Below are 20337 nucleotides of genomic sequence, written 5' to 3'. Positions count from 1 at the left end.
CCCCAAAAACAGACAAAACCACAGAATCCTTCAGGTTGGAAAAGCCCTCTGGGATCATCAAGCCCAACTGCTCTCCCAGCACTGCCAAGGCCACCGCTGACCCCTGTCCCCAGGTGCCACATCCACACGGCTCTTAAACCCTTCCAGGGATGGGGACTCCACCCCTGCCCTGGGCAGCCTGTTCCAAAGTCTGGCCAACTTTTCCATGAATAAATTTTGCCAATCTCCAATCAAAACCTCCCCCGGCCCAGCCTGAGGCCATTCCCTCTCCTCCTGTCCCTGTTCCCTGGCAGCAGAGCCCGACCCCCCCGGCTGCCCCCTCCTGTCAGGGACTTGTGCAGAGCCACAAGGTCCCCCCTGAGCCTCCTTTGCTCCAGCCTGAGCCCCTTTCCCAGCTCCAAATGGGAATAGGGGTCTGGGAGGAGCAGGAACACACGGGGTGCCCCGTGATCCATGCGCGATAACCTTCCCTGCAAGCTCAGTACTTCAGCCACAAACCCATTCGCTAAAACCCCCCTGAGATCCTGCCACCAAATGCCACCAAATGCCCCCAAGATGTCCCTGGCTGGTATTTCAGCCCTTTGTCCCCGCAGGCTGGGCGCGGCTGGCCCAGAAGCAGAATGAGAGGATGGCCGGCCTGCCGCACATCCCGGGCCCCGAAAACCTGCGCCCCTTCACCCCGGCCTCACTGGCCGCCATCGAGCAGCGCATGGCCGAGGCCGAGGCGCTCTGGATAAAGCGGCAGCAGGTGGAGATGCCCGAGGAAGAGGAGGTCAAGCCCAGCAGTGACCTGGAAGCCGGCAAGAACCTGCCCCTCATCTATGGTGACCCACCCCTGGAGCTCATCGGGATCCCCCTGGAGGACCTGGACCCTTTCTACAAGGACAAGAAGGTAAAGGGGCAGAGCTTTGCCCGTGGTAGGCCTGGCCTTAGGAGTAAGTCCCAAGCAAAAGACCCAAGCAGGACCTCCTGTGCTTTCCACTGTGCTCACCCGAGCCCATCCTGGTGATCCACCACCGCAGACTGCTGCGGTTGCTTCTCTTCCAAAGCAGAGAGCACCTCCAAGCCTTTGGAGCTCCAAACACACAGCGAGATCTCCCCTCTGAAGGCAGCCCTTGGTCCGTGGTGTTTTGGGGGGTGCAGAAGGACTAACCCAGCCCCTCCTCTGTTTTCTCCACAGACGTTCATAGTCCTCAACAAGGGCAAGTCCATCTTCCGCTTCTCGGCCACCCCTGCCCTCTACATGCTGGGGCCCTTCCACCCCATCCGCAGAGGAGCCATCAAAGTCCTCATCCATTCATATCCTTGATCTCCGGGATGCTGCTCCACGGCCAGGTCAAATCCTGGTGCTCAGAGTCCAAACAGCCCCAGGAGAGGGACGAGAGAAGGGGTCCATGGTGGTGTGGTGAGGAAACCTCCTGGGCCCCTACCACAGCCAGGACCTGCTGTCCAGTGCTCTAGTCTGAGGAGTAGGTGCTTGATGGGCACCTTGGTGGCACCAAGAGCTCGCTCTTGGTTGGAGAAGGGAGGAATCAGTTTGGATGGAGAAGGGAAGAAGCCCAAGCGGTGAAGCTTCCCAGGGAGAGGTTGAAGGGTTTTGAGGTCTGGGGAGACTTGGGAAGGAAGGGAGATGTTTATGGATCAGGGGATCTGGTCCCACTGGGTGAGCAGGGCAGCTCCAAGGAGGCTTCGGGAGAGGGAAGCAGAAGAACCAGGACAGAGAGGGAAAGGCAGGAAAGGAGCCCAAGAGCACGAGGGGCACTGCAGAGTGGGTGGGAAGTGATCCCAGCAGAGCTCCGGTGGCACTGGGGGTTCATGGCCAGGAGGGAGGAGGAAAAGAGGGAGGCTTTGTGGCAGAGGGGTCTCAGCCTAAGAGGTAGAGCTTTCTAGAAAGAGGTTGAAGGTTTCTGAGGTCTGGAGAGACTTGGACAGGAAGGGAAAGCTGTATCCCAAGGTGATGGAGAGGAAGGAGCACAGGGGGCAAAAAGGGAGGCAGAGCCAGCACCATGGAGCTGGGAAGGGAAGCAGAAAGGAAGGGAAGGGGCCGGGACCATGCACGGGAGCAGAGAGGAAAAGAGGCAAGTGTGAGCACAGGACTGAGGCGGGAGAGCGGCAGGAGGGGCAGGGCAGGGTGAGGGACCACAGTGGCAGCCAGGACAAGAGGAGCAGGGACACTTGGCTTCCTGATCATGGGAAGGGGGGATCCAGGCACCATGCAGAGCATTTGTCCTTGACCAGGTTTTAAATTATTCAGCATGTTCATCATGATCACCATTTTAACCAACTGCGTGTTTATGACGCTGAGCAACCCCCCGGCATGGTCCAAGAACGTGGAGTGAGTCCTGAGACCTCCCCCGGCCATGGGGACAGCCCAGCCTGGCAATGTCCCCCACGAGGGACAAGACCAAGGCCGAGAGAGGGGGGTGGGGATGCAGGAACCCTTCAGAGCAGGAGAGGTGTCACTGGGCGGTGCTGGTGGCCCTCAGAAGGGATGTCCACGCTCTGCACTGGGCATTGCAGAGTGAGAACGTTTCAGCTGCCCAAAATCTGGTGGGGTGCCCGTGTCAGGAGAGCCCTGAAGAGCAGGTTGGGCTGGGCTGGGCCAGCACTGACAGTGTGGAGAGGCTGAGCTGATCCACCTGTCCAGGGACCATGGACAACCCACAGGACCGGGGAAATCCATCATTTTCTGCCGTGGTTCTGCACATTCAGATCTCAGCAGGGCTTTACAGAGAGCGTGGGGGTGGTGGGACATCAGCAGGGACAGAGGTGTTGCAGCAGGGTCACCAGAGGGATTGGTACCTCGAGATGTCCCAACCCACCTTACGAGGTGAGGTGAAAACCTTTCCCAGTGCTGAAGCACCCCAAAAACCCATCAGCCCCCAAACTCAGCTCCTCAAGATATTCCCCCTGGGAGGGGTGGACAAAACCTTGGACCCGGGCGAGCGTCCCCCGAGTGACCAGTCCCATTTCAGATACACCTTCACTGGGATCTACACCTTCGAGTCTCTCATCAAGATCCTGTCGAGAGGCTTCTGCATCGATGACTTCACATTCCTGCGTGACCCGTGGAACTGGCTGGACTTCATGGTCATCTCCATGGCGTGAGTCCAGTGGGATGGGGAGGACAAGAGGGAAATTTGGAGGAACGAGGAGTGTTCCTGGCAGAGCCCCTGGAGCCCTTCCCTCTCCTGTCCCACAGCTACATTACCGAGTTCGTGGACCTGGGGAACATCTCCGCTCTCAGGACCTTCCGTGTCCTCCGTGCCTTGAAAACCATCACGGTGATACCAGGTGGGACTTAGAGAAGGGGCCTCCCCTCCGTGCCTTCCCCTGAGCTCAGGTATTTCCACCGTTCCCAGCAATTCCTGGTTCTTTTGGCAGCGCCAAGAGAAAACAGAGGAAATGAGGTATTCGATAAATTTTCCACATAATTCGGCTTTTGGGTCAGGTCCTGCTGATTTTACATCTTGACACCAGCTGCACTCACCAGGCAGCCCCTGAAGAGGCAGATGTGATGTTTTTAAGGCTCCTTGGAGATGAATTGAGGGAATTTGTGCTCCCGGTGGGTTTATGGGTTTGATAAACCAAATCACTCCATTTTTGAAGCCATGGGCTCAGTTTTGTTGGCTGTTCTGGTGCTGAGGCTGAGATATTTAATGGGTATTGGTTTAACATCACCCAAAACATCCAGACTCGTGTGAGGAGCACCTTATCAAATCCCTCTGATTGCTGATTTCCACATTTGATACCATTTCAACACCCTGCTTTCAACACCTGGTGCAAGCACACAGAAATCTGAGATTGAACTGAAAATGAAAATTCCTCGTGGTGAAAAAATCCTCGTGGTGTCCCTGCAGGCTCCAGATCGTGAGGGTTCACATTTGAATGTTTTTTTCCTTCATCAAACAGGCTAAAAATTGCACTGAGCAAAACATAAACTGCTGCTTCTTTCTGGAGCGACATCCCCAAGGGCTCTGCAGAAATAGCAGTGGCAAAAATAAGCTGGTTTAGAATATCTGACCTCGGTCAGGCCCTTGGTGAACAGGATTTTACCTAAATAGTTTGGGGAACGAGGAGCTGGCAGGAGGACAGGGCTAAAAATCATTTCCTTGGAGAATATCTCCATGTGAGAAAGCTCTGGGCTCAGAGAAGCTCTAAAGATCAACATTGGGATGTCCCAGCACTGCCCACCATCCATGTAGACCTTGGCTGATAGGATCCATCCTCCATGGAAAAATCCCACTGAGGATCTGTGGATGAGCCCCCTCTGGAGAGGGAACAGCGGTGTTGGGGGGAGAGATGAGTTAATGGAGATGCAGATGTCACTTTGTCACCTTCACTTGGGATTTTCCAGCTTGAAGGGATCAGGATGAAGGGTCTGGCTGGTCTCCCAACCACCCAGGGACAGCAGTTGGAACACGGAGGCTTTCCTGGAGCTGGGAGAACTGCTCAGCATCATCCAACTGGGCCAGCAAAGAGCTTCTCCATGTTCCACTCTAAAGTGGTTCACTCCAGTGGTTTGGGACAAAAATTGCCAGATCATGGCATTTAGGGAAAAAAGAAACTCCGAAGGAACTGATGGCTGCGCAGCTGGCGTGGCTTTGGCTTGGATATCCCAAGGCTGGGATGGGGAAGTCACCAGCACCTAGGGTGACAGTTTTGGGGGGCCCAGCCATGTGTGGGACACAGCTGGGATGTGATGTGAGCATAGAGCTGGGGGCCTGAACTCGGTGATGACACCTGTCCCCACCAGAGCCAGCACCTTCTGGGGACACCACAGCCTGCTCCCCACAAGCGACAAACGAGTGCTCAGCTCAGTGGTGACGCCTCTCCCCAGGGCTGAAGACGATCGTGGGGGCTCTGATCCAGTCGGTGAAGAAGCTCTCGGACGTGATGATCCTCACGGTTTTCTGCCTGAGCGTCTTCGCCCTCATCGGCCTCCAGCTCTTCATGGGCAACCTCCGGCAGAAGTGTGTGCGGTGGCCACCCCCCAACATCACCTTCCTGGAGGATTTGGGATTGGACAACAACACCTTGGTCAACTCAACCTTCTACAACTTCATGGATGACTTCACCGAGAACTTCACTGGGGACTTCACTGGGAACTTCACCGGGAACTTCACCAGCAACAGCACCTTTGACTTCGAGGCCTACATCAATGACGAAGGTAAAGCTCCTGCAGCCCCTTCTCCTCCAGCCCCTCACCCTGGTTTGCTCCTCAGGTTCCTGCTCTTCCTGCCCACTCCACGGCTTGCTCACACGGATCTTCCTGCCAAGGCTGGTGGGTGGAACAGCCCATGCACCCTCACAGAAGGGACAGATGAGATCAAATCCCCCTGGGCAGGGAAAACAGGGTCCAACTGGGCAAGCTGAGCTCTTCCAGGAAGGTTTCACAACAGGAAGGTTTGGATGGACCAGTGTCTCCATCTCTCTCACTTGCTGGTGAGGGTTGATGTCCCATCAGGGTGGTCACAGCAGGGAGACCAAACCCTTGAGGAGCAGGTGGAACTTTGGGTGGAAAACCAGAGAAAATGATGAAGGAATGACATTTTTAACCCACTTTTCACTATCTGGATCCTTCCCCAGGTACCACAGTGCCCAGTGAACCCTTTATGCAACACCACAAAAGCCACAGCGGGGGAGGGAGGGAGAGGTGGGACCAACACCCATGAAGTCCTCATGAAGGTCTCCAAGGTGCTCCTTTCCTACCCCTTCTTTGAAAATCTTGCCCGAAGTGTGGTGGGTTTTATGGTCGTTCTTCAGTTTTCAGTTTTTAAACTCCATGAAAATGTAAAAATCTCAGCAAATCTGCCTGGTAGAGCTGCAGGGTGTCAGGGTGCTCCACAGGGATGTTCCACATCTCAGGACACGCAGCAGAGCTCAGAAGGCTGGGTTGGGTCTCAGTGGAGCTACTTGGCCCATCAATCAGCTCTGGCCTTCATTACAGGAAGGTTTTGGTAGGGGGCAAGTTCAGTCCATAGGATCTGATGAGCTCCATGCAAAGAGCAGCAGCCCAAGGCCACGAATGCAGCAGAGCAGCTGTTGGGGCCAGGCCAAAAACCTGGAATTGCACAAACAGGATATTTCCTCCCTGAGCCCCCACGGCATAAAGAAAAGCCTCATGGCAGAAGCCAGGCAGGGCCAGGGAGGGTCCAGGAAGCTCCAGAAGCCCCCACGTGGCTCCTGGGAGGGCTGTGCTGGGTGATGTTCAGGACTGGATCCAGCTACCCTCTGCCACATCCAGGTGTGGGTGTCGCCAGGTGCGCCTCTGCGTCCCTGGGGCAGGTGACCTGTGGTGGCACTGCTTGGCAGCTCCTGTGGCTCTGGATCTGTGCTGGAGCTGTAAGGAGGAGCTTTAAGGACCCCTGGTCCTTAAAGGACCAGGGATGGGAGCAGGAGCAGTTTTCCCAGGTTCTTCTGGGACTCCTGCAGTGCCCCATGCTTGGTGCTTCCTGGGAATGCCCCGATTTCCCAGGAAAACAGGCCAGCCCTGATCCTTTGACCTCATGTTAACCCATTTTCCAGGCAGCCTGGCCCTGGCCAGATCCAAAGCTGTTTCCAGGCTTGGGAAGAACCTGGCTGGATTGATGAAACAACCCCAGGAGCTCCCTGAGACAGAGCCAAGACAAACAGCAAAGTCAACAGAGAGTAGATACCCCTATGCCCGACACTGGGAGTCAGCAGGGTTGGGATTCAAGGGATTTCCCTGACAGGAAGTTGCACCCAGGAATTTGAAATCAATGTTTGTGCTTATTTGTTTGTTTGTTTGTTTTTATTCCTTGCTCTTTCCCCACCTGCAAAGGGAATTACTACTTCCTGGAGGGAGCCCTCGATGCGCTGCTCTGTGGGAACAGCAGCGACGCTGGGTGAGTGAGACCCCCTCCCTCTGGATCCCTGGGAGGGGACAGGGAGCTGGCACAGCTCGTGGGACCCCTGGGGCTTGGGATGGGGCAGGGTTGGGGTGGGAATGTGGCTCTGCAGTCCGGGAATCCCAATGAATCAGCTTGGGGAGCATCCTGAGGGTATCATCCCAATGATTGGATCATCCCAATGGTATCAGCTTGAGGGGGTATTGATTCAGGCATCCCAACTGTATCAGCTTTGGGGCTATCAGTCGGAGCATCCTGAGGGTGTCAGCTTGAGGGGGCATCAGTCAGAGCATCCCAATGGTGTCGGCTTGAGGGTATCAGTCTGGGCATCACAACTGCATCAGCTTCGGGTGGAATCAGTTCAGGCATCCCAAATTCATCAGCTTCAGGGGCCTCAGTCTGAGCATCCTGCCTGTATCAGCTGTGGGGGGTATCAGGGATCAGGTGGGGGCAGAGTGTATCAATCCAGGCATCCCCCTTGTCTCATCCTGGAGGGGGGGGGGTCCCCCCGCTGCCCCCCACTCTCCAGGGATGGGTTTGGCTGCGGGTCTGTGCCAGGGTCTCATCCCTGCTGCCCCACCCCCGGCAGGAAGTGCCCCGAGGGCTACGAGTGCATGAAGGCCGGGAGGAACCCCAACTACGGCTACACCAGCTACGACACCTTCAGCTGGGCCTTCCTGGCCCTCTTCCGCCTCATGACCCAGGACTACTGGGAGAACCTCTTCCAGCTGGTAGGCACCGCCCTTCCGTCCCTGGGCAGGCATTCCTCTTGTTTCCATGCTGCCCCTGAGTGAAAAAGTCACTGACTGGAAGCTTGTGGGACCATGTCCTGTGGTTTGTGGATCCAGCCAGGGTCAGTGGAGATGGGGAAGGTCCCATCCACTTCCCTAACATGAGGGTGCAGTGTATTTCCCAGGGTGCTGTCAGCTCTATCACAGAAATCAGGGATTTAAAAGATTATCCAGAGCATCTCTGGCTCGAGCCGAGGGACGGGATAAGGAGGGGAAGCCAGGTCACTTGTCCAGTGACCAGGACAAGGCCATTGAGTTGTCCACCACAAAACTCCAGCTGACCCCGGCTCCAGAGGCTGTCCAGGTAAAAGGGATCCTACATCTAAGGCTACCCCTGTCCTCTGGCAAGGTGCGCCCAGATGATCAGAGTCAGAAAAGGACCACGTTGGCCTGAAGGTGAGGCCTGAGAAGGTGGGGGCTGAGGGACATCAGCCCCTCCCAGCAAAGCGAGTCAGTGATGGAATATTGGTCCCACCTCCATCGCTCCCAACCCTCGGGAACCTAGGGAACCAAGGCTGCTCTCTGCCTCCCACCCAGTGCCAGGGCCTGCAGGAAGGTCCATTGGGCAACCCTTGGAGAAGACAGGAGCAAAATATTTCCCTCCTGCCACAACCGGGAGGGTGTCCTGGGGTGGCACCTTCTCTTGGGAGCGTCACCAAAGTGACATCGTGACATCCCTGCCACCTCTTCCCACAGACACTGCGGGCAGCAGGGAAAACCTACATGATCTTCTTTGTGGTGGTCATCTTCCTGGGCTCCTTCTACCTCATCAACCTCATCCTGGCCGTGGTGGCCATGGCTTACGCCGAGCAGAATGACGCCACCATGCTGGAGGAGCAGCAGAAGGAGGAGGAATTCCAGCAGCTCCTGGAGCAGCTGAAGAAGCAGCAAGAGGAGCAGGAAAAGCAGGTGGGTGGGAAGGGTGAGGGCCAAAATGAGGGAGGGGTCTTGGGAATAGGAGAGGGAATGGAGGCAGCAACAAGCATGGTGTAAAACCCAAAGAAAAACTCCGTTTGGTCAATAGCAAGTAAAGAAAAAATGGAGGAACTATTTTGGGCATCACATCTGAATCAAAAAGCTGAGATACTCTCACGGGTAGGGACAAAAAAAGGCTGAAAAATCAAATTTCCACATCCAAATCCCAGCCCAGGGAGCACTGGGAGGCAGCAGAGAGGAGCTGGGAGGCAGCAGAGAGGAGCAGCACAAGGATAAGGTGTTGTTTGAGAGGAGGAAGAGGCGAGGGACAAAAAAGGCCTCAGAAGTCCCAATGGATCTCCTGCAGCACAGCAGGAGGCCTGGCAGGAGCCCAGCTCGGTGTCACCAGGGCACGAGGGAGGCATCCAGGGAAGGTGGGGCAGCTGCAGCACAGCTCAACGTGTCAGCAAACCCTGGCTTTGGAGACAAAACCGAGGGCTCGAGACACCCTGAGCCTCACCAGGGAGGCCCTGGTGTCCTTACGGGAGCCAAGGAAACCTGGAACGGTGGAAGTGTCCACGCTCATTGCAGGAGGGTTGGAAATTAATCCAGGTCCCTTCCAACCCAAAGCACTCTAAGATTCCAAAAACACCAGGTGGGAAGGGACCTCCAGGATCATCTGTTCCAACCCTGCTCGGCCAAAGCACAACCTGGACGAGAGACGTCCCACTGTGGTCCCAGGATGTTACCTTCGTCCCTTTCCCATCCTTGGGAATGTTTTTCAGTACAACATTCCCATAAAAACATGGCCAAGAGCCTCTGGTGCTGCAGCCCAGCCGTTTTCCATCTCTCATCACCATTTTGGTCCATGTCAGCACCATCCGCAGGAGACATCCCTGGAAATCTCTCTGTCTTGGGCAGGACAGCACCTCCCTCACGTGTAGAGACACAAATCAGTGTTTGACTCTCTCCAGAGCCTCTTATCTCTCAGTTCTTATCTGTCCAGAGCCACAACACCCCCTGGGAAGTGGCTTCTTCTTCTCTGGCTGCTGCTGTTTGCAGGAAGGGTCTGAGCCAGCCCTGCCCGAGGGCTGGGGACTCTGGGGCTGGGGTCAGGCTGGTGCTGAGGCCCCTTCCCTGAGCAAAACAACCAGGGCAGCGCCCAAAGGCTTTGTTAAGGGATGTTTTCCTTTGGAGTCACACAGAGAAATGGAAAACACCGAGAGAATGAGGCTGAGAGCGAGGGCAAAGCACCCACAAAAAATGGGGGCTTGGATCTATTTAATATCCCATGATGAAAGGTGGAAAATGTCCTGGATTTCGGCAATGTGCTGTGAGAACAGAGAATTTCCCACTCCTCTGTGGCATCCTCAGCGCTACCAGAGGGTGTAATAAACTCCAAATTTTAATAGCACTGTTGGAAAGAAAAAGACAAAAAAAAAAAAAATAATTGTACATGCAATGGAAAATGTGATAATACAGCATTTTGGGGGGAAAAAATTAGATTTTGATCCAAACATTCTCAAATTCAGTGCAAGCCCAAAACTCCTGGAGGCCACATTTCAGCAAGAGCCTTGAGGATTTTGCTTGTTGGCCATTTTGGATGAGAGCTCATTGCAAAGGGCAGAGTTTCCTGCTTGAAGAACCGAGGTTTGCTCAGTTTTGGCCTTAGGAATTACCACCCCTGAGCAAATGCCAACAGATCTAACTCAGCTGTGGAGTGCTCAGTGCAGGGGGGAAAGGGAAAGGGAGAGGGAGAGGGGCAGGGAGAGGGGAAAGGGAGAGGGAAAGGAAAGGGAGAGGGAGAGGGAGAGGGAGAGGGAAAGGCTTGGAAATCCCAGGATGGTTTGGGTTGGAAGGGACCTGAAAGCTCAGCCAGTCCCACCCCTGCCATGGGACACCTCCCACTACCCCAGGTTGCTCCAAGCCTCATCCATCCAACACTTCCAGGGATGGAAGGAACCCCCTGGAGCCCTCGGCCACTGTGGGATGTCCCCGTGGCTGTGGACACAGGGCTGACGGGGCCGGGGTTGTGCAGTTGCAGGAGCGCACGTCCAGCAGCGATTCCCTGCCCAGCAGCGTGGCCGGAAAGGGGCATGACTCGGACCTCAACAGTGACCAGGACAAGGCCAAGGACTGCAACGGGCAGGTGGTGCCCAAGATCACCCTGCAGAGATCCAACACCGTGATCGATGTAGGTGCCAGCTCTGTCTCTGCCATCCCTGAGGGTGCCCGCCCTCACCGACCTCCTGAGGGGACAGGCTTGTGCCCACCTCGCCGTGGGTTGGGTCCTACAAGCCTTTTTGGGGTCCCCATCTTGCACCTGGAGGTGTCTCCAGACCATTCCCTGTTTTCTGCCTGCTCTGTCTTTCAGAGCATGGAATAAAACTCTGCATCCCTCCCTCCTCTCCTCCCAGTTCAACCCCACCTATGAGCCGGAGAAGTCGGACCTCAATCACCTCACTGTGGGCAACCAAGAAGGGCCAGGGCTGGAGAAGAGGGTGGGAAGTGCCATCAGTGTCATCTCCAACGCTGTGGAAGGTACGTCCCCCTGGCTGAGGGTCCTGGTCAGTGCTGGAGGGCCTGGGCTGGGGACAGTGGCCATCCCAAATTCCCAGCCCCATATGAGGGATGACTCCAGCCCCGGCGTCTCCGTACAGGGCCAGTGATGCTCATGCAAGGCTTTTCATCCCAGCTCACTGGGATGATGCCTGGCAGCAATAATCCAATATCTCACACAGATTAATGGGATGGCAGCTGATTAGAGGAGTCTCCAGAGCCAACTGGGAACTCTTGAGCAGCTTCCCAGGAGCTGCTGGTTCAGCTTCAGCAGAAAGCACCATGAACGCAGCAGTTCATGCCCCCTGTCCCTCCTGAGAAGGGGAATGAAACCCTCTGGTCACCCCAGAGCAGTTCCCTTGGGTGTCCTGGCAATCTCAGGGCAGCAGGGACACCTCAAATCCTGCCCAGAGGCTGAGAGCAGGATTGGATCCACAGTTCTCTGCCTGATCTGCCTTTCCATCCCACTCCAGTTTGGAGGGCAATGGCTGCATCATCTCTGTGCCTGGGCACGGGAAGGCTCCTCCTTTTAGCCCCCATATTTTTTGGGTGCCAGAATACAAGAAAGATCTAAAACTTCTAGAAAGTGTCCAAAGGAGGGCTGAGAAGATGATGAAGGATCTGGAGGAGCCACATGAGGAGCAGCTGAGGTCACTTGGTTTATTCAGATGGAGAAGAGGAGCCTGAGGTCAGACCTCAGGTCCTCCCAAGGAGCAGCTCCAATCTCTGCTCCCTGGGACAGGGACAGGACCCAGGGAACAGCTGGAGCTGTTCCAGGGGGTTTGGGATGGAGATCAGGGAAAGGTTCCTCCCCCAGAGGGTGCTGGGCACTGCCCAGGCTCCCCAGGGAATGGTCCCGGCCCCGAGGCTGCCAGAGCTGCAGGCACGCTGGGACAGCGCTGCCAGGGATGCCCAGGGTGGGGTTGTTGGGGGGTCTGCGCAGGGCCAAGAACTGGATCAATGATCCCTGTGGATCTCTTCCAGCTCAGGATATTCCACGATATTAACATCATAGATCGTCCAGAGCCGGTCCAGGGCCTCAGGAGAACTTCTGAGGGTCAGCACTTGCCCACCCAGGTGAGGACAAGATAATGCCACACTTTTCCTTTCCCGCCCTCAGAGCTGGAAGAAGCTCACCAGAAATGCCCACCCTGGTGGTACAAATTTGCCCACACATTCCTGGTCTGGAATTGCTGCCCTCCGTGGGTGAAGCTGAAGGAGTTTGTCAAGCTGGTGGTGATGGACCCCTTCGTGGACCTGGGCATCACCATCTGCATCGTGCTCAACACCCTCTTCATGGCCATGGAGCACTATCCCATGACGGAGGAGTTCGAGAACGTGCTGACCGTGGGGAACCTGGTAGGGAGCTCCATCCTTCCCCTTTCGAGCCCGGCAGCCCCACCACCCGTCCTGGAGGGCAGATCCCCTGTGCTGGGTGTGAAACATCCCAGCCGCTGGCAAAGCCCCGCAGGGCTCTGCCCACAGCACCCTGCACAGGGCTGGGCTGCGCGACGGCCCCGACCAGGGGGATTGATGTGGGATTGGGATCCATCCTTCCCTGCTCCCCTCCTGCTGCAGTCCCTGCCTGGCTTGGCACATCCTGAGCCACCCTCTGCTTCACACCCCTGCTGCCAGCCCTGGGTGACACCACGGTGTCCCTGAAATGTTGGGAGGCCACGGGGCAGAGCAGAGGGTGCTCCGGATTGTGGGAACAAACAGGTGCCCACTGAGCAGGAAGCAACAATGCAGCATCAAAATTAACAATAACCAGGGATTTTCCCAGTGGAATGGCTGCAAACTCGGCTGTCCTGATTTTATAGGTGCATTTAGTGGCTGCTCCTGCTCGGAGAGCTGGTGACAAACGGCTCTGAGCTGGATGGATCTGCTGGTGGGACAAGCCCGGGAGCCCCCTGGCAGCGGTGGGAAATGCCCCAAGGAATGGGAGAGCTCCCCTCTCCTCTGCTGCCGCTTTGCCCTGCCCCAGCACCTGCCGGGCACTGGCAGCGCAGCCCTGGAGTGACAGACGCCGCTGCCCGGGCGGGCGGGACCGGCTCTGGTTTCATTCAGGAAATACAAGGGGATTAATGGGCCGGTGCTCAAGGCACGGCCGGGCTGAGGCGGCTCCAGCCCTTCCTTGGAGCCAGGAGTGGATTCCGGCTGCGTGTGCACCCCGGGGGAATGATCTGCTGGGGAAGGGCCAGGTGGGGATGGGAGCAGGAGGACGAGATCCCACCGAGCCAGGATTCCCGCACATCGCCTGCCTGTGCCACCGCAGGGTGTACAGGACAAGGGTAGGAGTCAGCCGGGAGCAGCAGGACAGGGACACTGTGGGCTGGCATGGAAGGGACACGTGGGGACAATCCCCTGGGATACTGGAGCAGGACAGGGACACTGTGGGCTGGCATGCTGGGGGCACATGGGCACCGTACCCTGGGATGCAGGAGCAGCAGCCTCCCTGCTCAGCAAGGGACAGCCCTGTGTGTCCCCACACCATCCCCAGCCAGGGCAAATCTGCCCCCAGGCCCTCTGCATGTGCTGTGCCGTGGAATTGCAGTGGAGATGCCGATTGGCACCTGGCTGGGCCCTCTCTGCAGTGACACAACACTGCAGGTGCTGTTGAGGTCCCGGAAAGGAGCAATGTGCAAAATCCAGCTCAGCTGTCACAGGGCTCAGGGAGGGACAGGGGCGTCCCAGTAGCAGCCCAGTTCCCAGTGCTGGGCATCTGTGACTTCCCAGTCATTCCAAAGGCATGTCTTTACCAAGGAAATTTTATTTTTAATTTCCAGCTGCCAACACTCGCGTTTGTGTCCCTCCAGAGAAATCAGCCACCAGTACTCCCAGTCTGGTTTCACCAGCCACACTGGGCAGCATCCGGGGAGCTCGTTCCCAACTGGGACTGGCCCTAATGGGGTGAAATGTTTTGGGAATACACCAAAAAAGAGGGATGCTGCCCACCCCACCCCCCAGCTCAGCCCTGGTTTACAAACAAGTGACCAAGGGTGCTGCTTCCCACAGGTCTTCACAGGGATCTTCACGGCGGAGATGGTCCTGAAGCTCATTGCTCTGGATCCCTACGAGTATTTCCAGCAGGGCTGGAACATCTTCGACAGCCTCATCGTCACTCTGAGCCTGGTGGAGCTGGGCTTGGCCAACGTGCAGGGGCTCTCCGTGCTTCGCTCCTTCCGCCTGGTGCGTGCCGGGGACACCTGGGGGGTGACAGGGTGGGGGTGGCTTCTTCAGCCTCCTTCATGGTGGAGGCCCAGCTTGGGAGGGACCATCTCGGCCCCTGTTAAAGAAAACAAACACTGATTCAAGTTAAATATTTAGGGCAGTCAGAGTCAGAGCAGCTGGGGGTTTAACCCCTCCTGCCTCGATCAAACAGCCCCGAGAGGGTCAAATGGCAGTGTCACAGCCTTGCTGGCACCTGGTGGCAAAGACACTGCCAGCCACCTCCCTTCTCTCCTCGCCCCCTGCAGCTGAGGGTTTTCAAGCTGGCCAAGTCCTGGCCCACCCTCAACATGCTCATCAAGATCATCGGCAACTCCGTGGGCGCCCTGGGCAACCTCACGCTGGTCCTGGCCATCATCGTCTTCATCTTCGCCGTGGTGGGGATGCAGCTCTTCGGCAAGAGCTACATCGAGTGCGTGTGCAAGATCTCGGTGGACTGCACCCTGCCTCGCTGGCACATGAACGACTTCTTCCACTCCTTCCTCATTGTCTTCCGCATCCTCTGCGGGGAGTGGATTGAGACCATGTGGGACTGCATGGAGGTGGCCGGCCAGACCATGTGCCTCATCGTCTTCATGATGGTCATGGTCATCGGGAACCTCGTGGTGAGCCTGGGGGCTGGGGAACCCTCGCTGGGGGAGGGACAGAGGGGGCTGTGGGGTGGCAACTGCTCTGTCCAGCTCAGCTTTTCCACAGGGCTGTGCCCGTGGGCAGGGTCTGGTGGGAGCTGGACGGGAGCACAGGGATTCTCCTCACTCCACAGGCCCTTGGGATGGGCTGTGCCAGCCCTGTGTGAAACAGAGGGGGAAATGATTCCTGAGGGACCTTCAGCTGAAACCAGACCAGGAACTGGGGGGAAATTGAGGCACAGAAAACAACAACGGGCTTTAGGCAGAGGCAGGAGCAACTCTGGGATAAAACAGAGCTCAGCTTCAAGCTGCCCTGTGTCCTCCACTTGGCTTTTCCAGCTTTCCTGCTCCACTTCCCACTCTCCTGATGAGGGATGGAGGCAGAGCTCCATCTATCCCTCCATCCATCCATCCATCCATCCATCCATCCATCCATCCCTTCATCCATCCATCCATCCATCCCTCCATCCCTCCATCCTTCCCTCATCCATCCATCCCTCCATCCATGGATCCATCCATCGCTCCCTCCATCCATCCATCCATCCATCCATCCATCCATCCCTCATCCATCCATCCATCCCTCATCCATCCATCCATCCATCCATCCATCCCACCCTTTGCTCCAGCTGCTTCTGGGAGCAGCCCCCCCGCAGGCTCCTGCAGGTCCCCAACCCCCCCAGTCCTCACCGTGCTCGGGGTGGCCTCTGGTCCCCGCTCCCGTGCCTGCCGGTGCTGCGTGAGCCGCAGGTTCGCGGGTTCCAGGCGAGTGTGAAATCCTTTCTAAACTTGGTAACCCCTTCGCTGGCAGCTCTGGAGCTTGTTTTGCAGCCTGCGTGGGCCCTGCTCTCCCTTCTTGAGGAGCAGGGCAGGGGAGGGAAGCGCCGGCTCGCTCCTATTACTTGCCAGGGTTGTGTAATCCCTTTGGAATTTGCTTTGAAAACCTATCTGTCCCCGGGAGCTGCTGACCCCTGTCCCCAGGGAGGCTGTGAAAGGAGCCCGGGGAGAAACCCAGAGCAGCCCCCGGCTCGGGTCAGCTTGGAGTGTCCCACTTTGAGGGCAGAAAGTTGGGATTTGGGTGCTGCTTGGTGCCCCTGGCTTGTGCCGGGGATTTGGGGCTCTGGAGGGGAGCCCCTGGCTGCAGACCTCGCCCCAGGTCTGTGCTGGCTGGTGCTGGGCAGGTGAGGGGAGCAGCCCCGTGTCCCCCCGGGCTGCCCATCTCCCACCGGTCAGCAGTGGTTTGTGATCCACCTTTCCAGGCTGGGTCAGGCTGAAAATCACCCATGAGGAGTGTAAGGAGCAGGAGCCTCTCCAGAACCATCTGCAGCGAGCGCAGGAGTTTGGACTGGGAACCCCAGCTGGGGCTCCATGCAAAGCCCTCCCTAAAGGGGCTCTGGGAACTTTCCCTCGTCTGGAGCTCATTTTGGGAGTGGCCCAGTCCATCCACCTCTCCAGGAGACTGCTCTGGAGAAGACATGGGGGCAGCAATTTCAGCTGGTGGGGTCAGCAATAGCCCTCCCAGAGGTGCCGGTGTCCCAGAGGTGCCAGTGTCCCCCTCCCAGAGGTGCAGGTGTCCCTCTCCCAGAGGTGCCAGTGTCCCAGAGGTGCAGGTGTCCCCACCCCAGAGGTGCCAGTGTCCCAGAGGTGCAGGTGTCCCCCTCCCAGAGGTGCCGGTGTCCCAGAGGTGCCAGTGTCCCTCTCCCAGAGGTGCCAACGTCCCCTCCCAGAGGTGCAGGTGTCCCCATCCCAGGGGTGCCGGTGTCCCAGGGGTGCAGGTGTCCCTGTCCCAGAGGTGCAGGTGTCCCCATCCCAGAGGTGTGGGTGTCCCCATCCCTGAGCTGCACCCCAGTCCTCGGGGCAGCTCTGCAGCTCCTGCACGGGCTCCATTTACAGCCCAGCAGAGAAACACGGAGCAGAAACACAGCCAGAGCCCCCTCTGCCCTCCTCCTCTCTGCCAGGCTCTCCTGGCCGCGCCTCAGGTATTTCCGAGTCCTGGAGCCCGTCCCAGAGGCTCCCGAGTGTCCCCGTGCAGGGAGGTGTGTGTTTCTCCGCGCTTCCCCTGTGCAGGAAGGTGACCCATCCTTTGCTGTTGATGACACTTTGAGCATTTCCTTTGGGGTTATTCAGGGAAAAGGGAGGAAGTCAGTCGGGTGACAAGGTAACAGAGTCCTGTCCAACAAAGCCAGAGCCAGCGGCACCCGTGAACTGTAACTGGTGCTTAACCAGGGCATTCAACTGCTGGGCCCGCAGGGATTTATTTAAAGACGTGGTTTAAGGCACATGGCATGAGCCATGTGAAAACAGCGGTGTCCTTGGATAGCAGCTAATTCCCGTCTCAGATGCGCTGCTGGCACCGCACAACTCAGCACAAACACCGACAGCTGTGGGCTGGCTCTGTCCCTGCTCCGCTCCGCGGGGGTGCCTGTCCCACTCCTCGGCTCCCGAGCTGCTCCAGGTTTCTGGCAGGCAGCAACCCCAGCTGTGCCTGGCGAAGCTGTGGAGGGGTCCAGTCACGTTTCGGGATGGTGAAGTAGAAGGGGAAGCACAAGAGCCCATGCTTGGGGTTACACAGAGCATTTACTGGCTCGTGCTGAGGTGAAATATCACTCTGATGGAGCAGAGCAATTTCTGGGAGACAGGGATCAGGTCACAGCGGGGGCTGAGGCTCCTCCGTGGCTCCAGGGTGTGGGAGACCCTCAGGAGCTTGCTGAGCATCGGAGCTACCAAAGGCAGGGAAGAGGAGAGGACGAGCTGCAGCTGAGAGGACAAGCAGGAGATTTCATCCTGGGGAGAGAAGGGACAGAATCACAGAATCATGAAATCCCAGACCGTTTCAGGGTGGAAGGGACCTTAAAGCCCACCCAGATCCACCCCCTGCCATGGGCAGGGACACCTTCCACTATCCCAGTTTGCTCCAAGCCCTGTCCAGCCTGGCCTGGGACACTGCCAGGGATCCAGGGGCAGCCACAAGAGCTGAGCTGCAGCCCTGGGGGTGCTGGACCCAGCACCAGAGGCTTGGGGAATCCCCCATGGGATTCCTGGAGCTCTAGGAGGCCAAAGGAAGGGACACACTCGTGGATCCACAGCAGAGCTTGAAAGGAGCTGAAAGCGTGACTGGCATCACTTGCAGAGGGATCTGTAGGACCGTGGGAGCCCAGGGTGAGGTTGAGGGTGTCAGAGCCCAGGGGGGTTGAGGAGGAGCATGGCCATGTCCTCCAAGAACTGGGACTGGCACCTCTGCAGTGCCCAGAGCTGCTGAGGGCAGGGCAGAGCCCGTGAGACGCTCAGTGAAGGGGTTTCTCCACAGCCACGAGTGATCCCTGCAGCTCCAGCGGGAGATCCTGAGGCTCAGGACCTGCTGGACCTCAGGGCTGGCGTTCGCTTCGTCCCCCCAGGTGCTAAACCTGTTCCTGGCTCTGCTGCTGAGCTCCTTCAGTGCCGACAGCCTGGCGGCGTCAGACGACGACGGGGAGATGAACAACCTGCAGATCGCCATCGGCCGCATCACCCGCGGCATCGCCTTCGCCAAGGCCACGCTGCTCGCGCTGCTCCGCCGGCTCTGGAAGGGCAAGAAGGTGGCACCAGAGGAAGAGCAGGACCCCAGTAAAAGGGACAACTCCGTGCTCAACCATGTGGACACGGCCCCGGAGCCCAAGCCGGGGTACCTGGATGGTATCACAGGGAAGGAGCACATCTTCATGGATGAGCTGGACCACATGAACTTCATCAACAACCCCAACCTGACGGTGCAGGTCCCCATCGCCTCTGAGGAGTCCGACCTCTACGAGGAGACCAGCACCCAGTCCGACACCGAGGACACCACCAAGGTAAGGAAGGTGGAGGGAAGGGAAGGGTTTCACCCCAAAACCGGGACTGCCCCACTCCTGCTGCGCTGTCCAAGGAATGATGTTGGTTTGGGTCACTTTTCACTTCCTCACAGGGCCAAACTTGGGGCTTTCCAAGCTGGCATTTCCCAGTGTAAGCTGGAGTGGAAGGGGAGGGTCCGAGCAGGGCTTCGGCTGTTTTGGGTCAGACTGTGGGGTTATTGCCAGTGCCAGAGGGCCCCACAGCACCACAGGGGCGGTGCAAGGGTCAGAGTGCTCAGTTTGGGGTTAAAGATGTTGCAGAGGAATCCGATGCCTGGAAATCTGCTGATGGCACTATCATCGGATCCACTGCTAAGCCTCGGAAAGCATCATCCTGGGGGGCCTGAACCAGATGGAGGAGCTTAGCAGGGGTGAACACGAAGCGAGGGACGTGGGATCCAAAGCTGAGACAGCTGAGCCCGGTCTCCAGGGGACTGCTGGGGTCCACTGGGAGGGTGGCAGGGGCACAAGAAACTTGGGAAGACCCAAGTGGACACAGAAGGGTGATGGTGTGGTGGGAAATTACTGCTCACTCCAAGGTCCTGGGGACGCAGGGGGCAGCTGGAGGTGTTGAGGGGGACAGAATCAGCCTGGGAAGGGGGTTTGTATGGACAATAGGACAGCTCTGAGCAGGGATTTGTCATGACCAGATGGCAAACGTGTGCCCAGGAGCTGAGGGAACTCTGGGAAGCTCTGTCCCAACCAGCCCTGCCAGCTCCAGGGGACATCTGGTGCTGCTGAACACCTGGATGGGGCTGCACAGGGAGCCTTTTCCAGGCTGGAAAAGGAAGCAGAGCTCCCAAAACTGCAGAGCCTCTCCCCTCCCTCCCATCTGCGGGCTCCTCACAGCTCAGCACAGCGACAGGGACCCAGCTTGGAACAGCGTGGGGCAAGCAGAGGAGACAACCCCAATTATCTCATGTTATCTGGGAAAGGAGGGGGTTTTCAGCATTTGGGGTGCAGGAGGGGCACAGGAGGAAAGGTGGGGCTGGCCGTCGTCACTGCAAATTCACTGCCAAGCCCCACAGGGGGGACAAACGTGTGGAGCACCTTGCTCAAGGGTACGGGCCGGGGGGGTTGCTGCTCTCAGCTCCCCCAGTGTTGCCACCAGGAGGGCTGAGCGTTGGCATTTTCCCCCAAATTTTTCCTGCCACAACCCCAGTCCCACAGCAGCAGTGCCCAGCACAGCGGGTGTGCTGCAGAGGTGATGCCAAGCCAAGCCCCACAGGGGGGACAAACGTGTGGAGCACCTTGCTCAAGGGTACGGGCCGGGGGGGTTGCTGCTCTCAGCTCCCCCAGTGTTGCCACCAGGAGGGCTGAGCGTTGGCATTTTCCCCCAAATTTTTCCTGCCACAACCCCAGTCCCACAGCAGCAGTGCCCAGCACAGCGGGTGTGCTGCAGAGGTGATGCCAATGCCAACCTGGCCACAATGGCAGGGGGGGGCCCCCCACCCCCCCCTCCCCCAGGGGGCCCCGGGGC

The 20337-nt window shown here is 57.7% G+C and overlaps 1 protein-coding gene across 1 annotated transcript in view; it reads left to right on the top strand.

Moving 5' to 3' along the window:
* The window catches only part of SCN4A (sodium voltage-gated channel alpha subunit 4), a 41266-nt gene that overhangs the window by 7023 nt on the left and 13906 nt on the right, over window positions 1-20337 (top strand). The window contains exons 2-16 of the mRNA XM_008635244.2: window positions 594-892; window positions 1181-1299; window positions 2246-2335; window positions 2976-3104; window positions 3203-3294; window positions 4841-5170; window positions 6806-6869; window positions 7462-7603; window positions 8360-8572; window positions 10617-10772; window positions 10996-11119; window positions 12258-12496; window positions 14153-14326; window positions 14614-14970; window positions 18387-18818. Coding sequence (XP_008633466.2) covers window positions 594-892; window positions 1181-1299; window positions 2246-2335; window positions 2976-3104; window positions 3203-3294; window positions 4841-5170; window positions 6806-6869; window positions 7462-7603; window positions 8360-8572; window positions 10617-10772; window positions 10996-11119; window positions 12258-12496; window positions 14153-14326; window positions 14614-14970; window positions 18387-18818 — 2960 coding nt within the window. The remainder of the gene's footprint in view (window positions 1-593; window positions 893-1180; window positions 1300-2245; window positions 2336-2975; window positions 3105-3202; window positions 3295-4840; window positions 5171-6805; window positions 6870-7461; window positions 7604-8359; window positions 8573-10616; window positions 10773-10995; window positions 11120-12257; window positions 12497-14152; window positions 14327-14613; window positions 14971-18386; window positions 18819-20337) is intronic.

The sequence above is a fragment of the Corvus brachyrhynchos genome, unplaced genomic scaffold (genome assembly GCF_000691975.1).
Source record: "Corvus brachyrhynchos isolate BGI_N302 unplaced genomic scaffold, ASM69197v1 scaffold96, whole genome shotgun sequence".
Classification (NCBI taxonomy): Eukaryota; Metazoa; Chordata; class Aves; order Passeriformes; family Corvidae; genus Corvus; species Corvus brachyrhynchos.
This window is presented reverse-complemented; position numbering and strand designations above follow the sequence as displayed.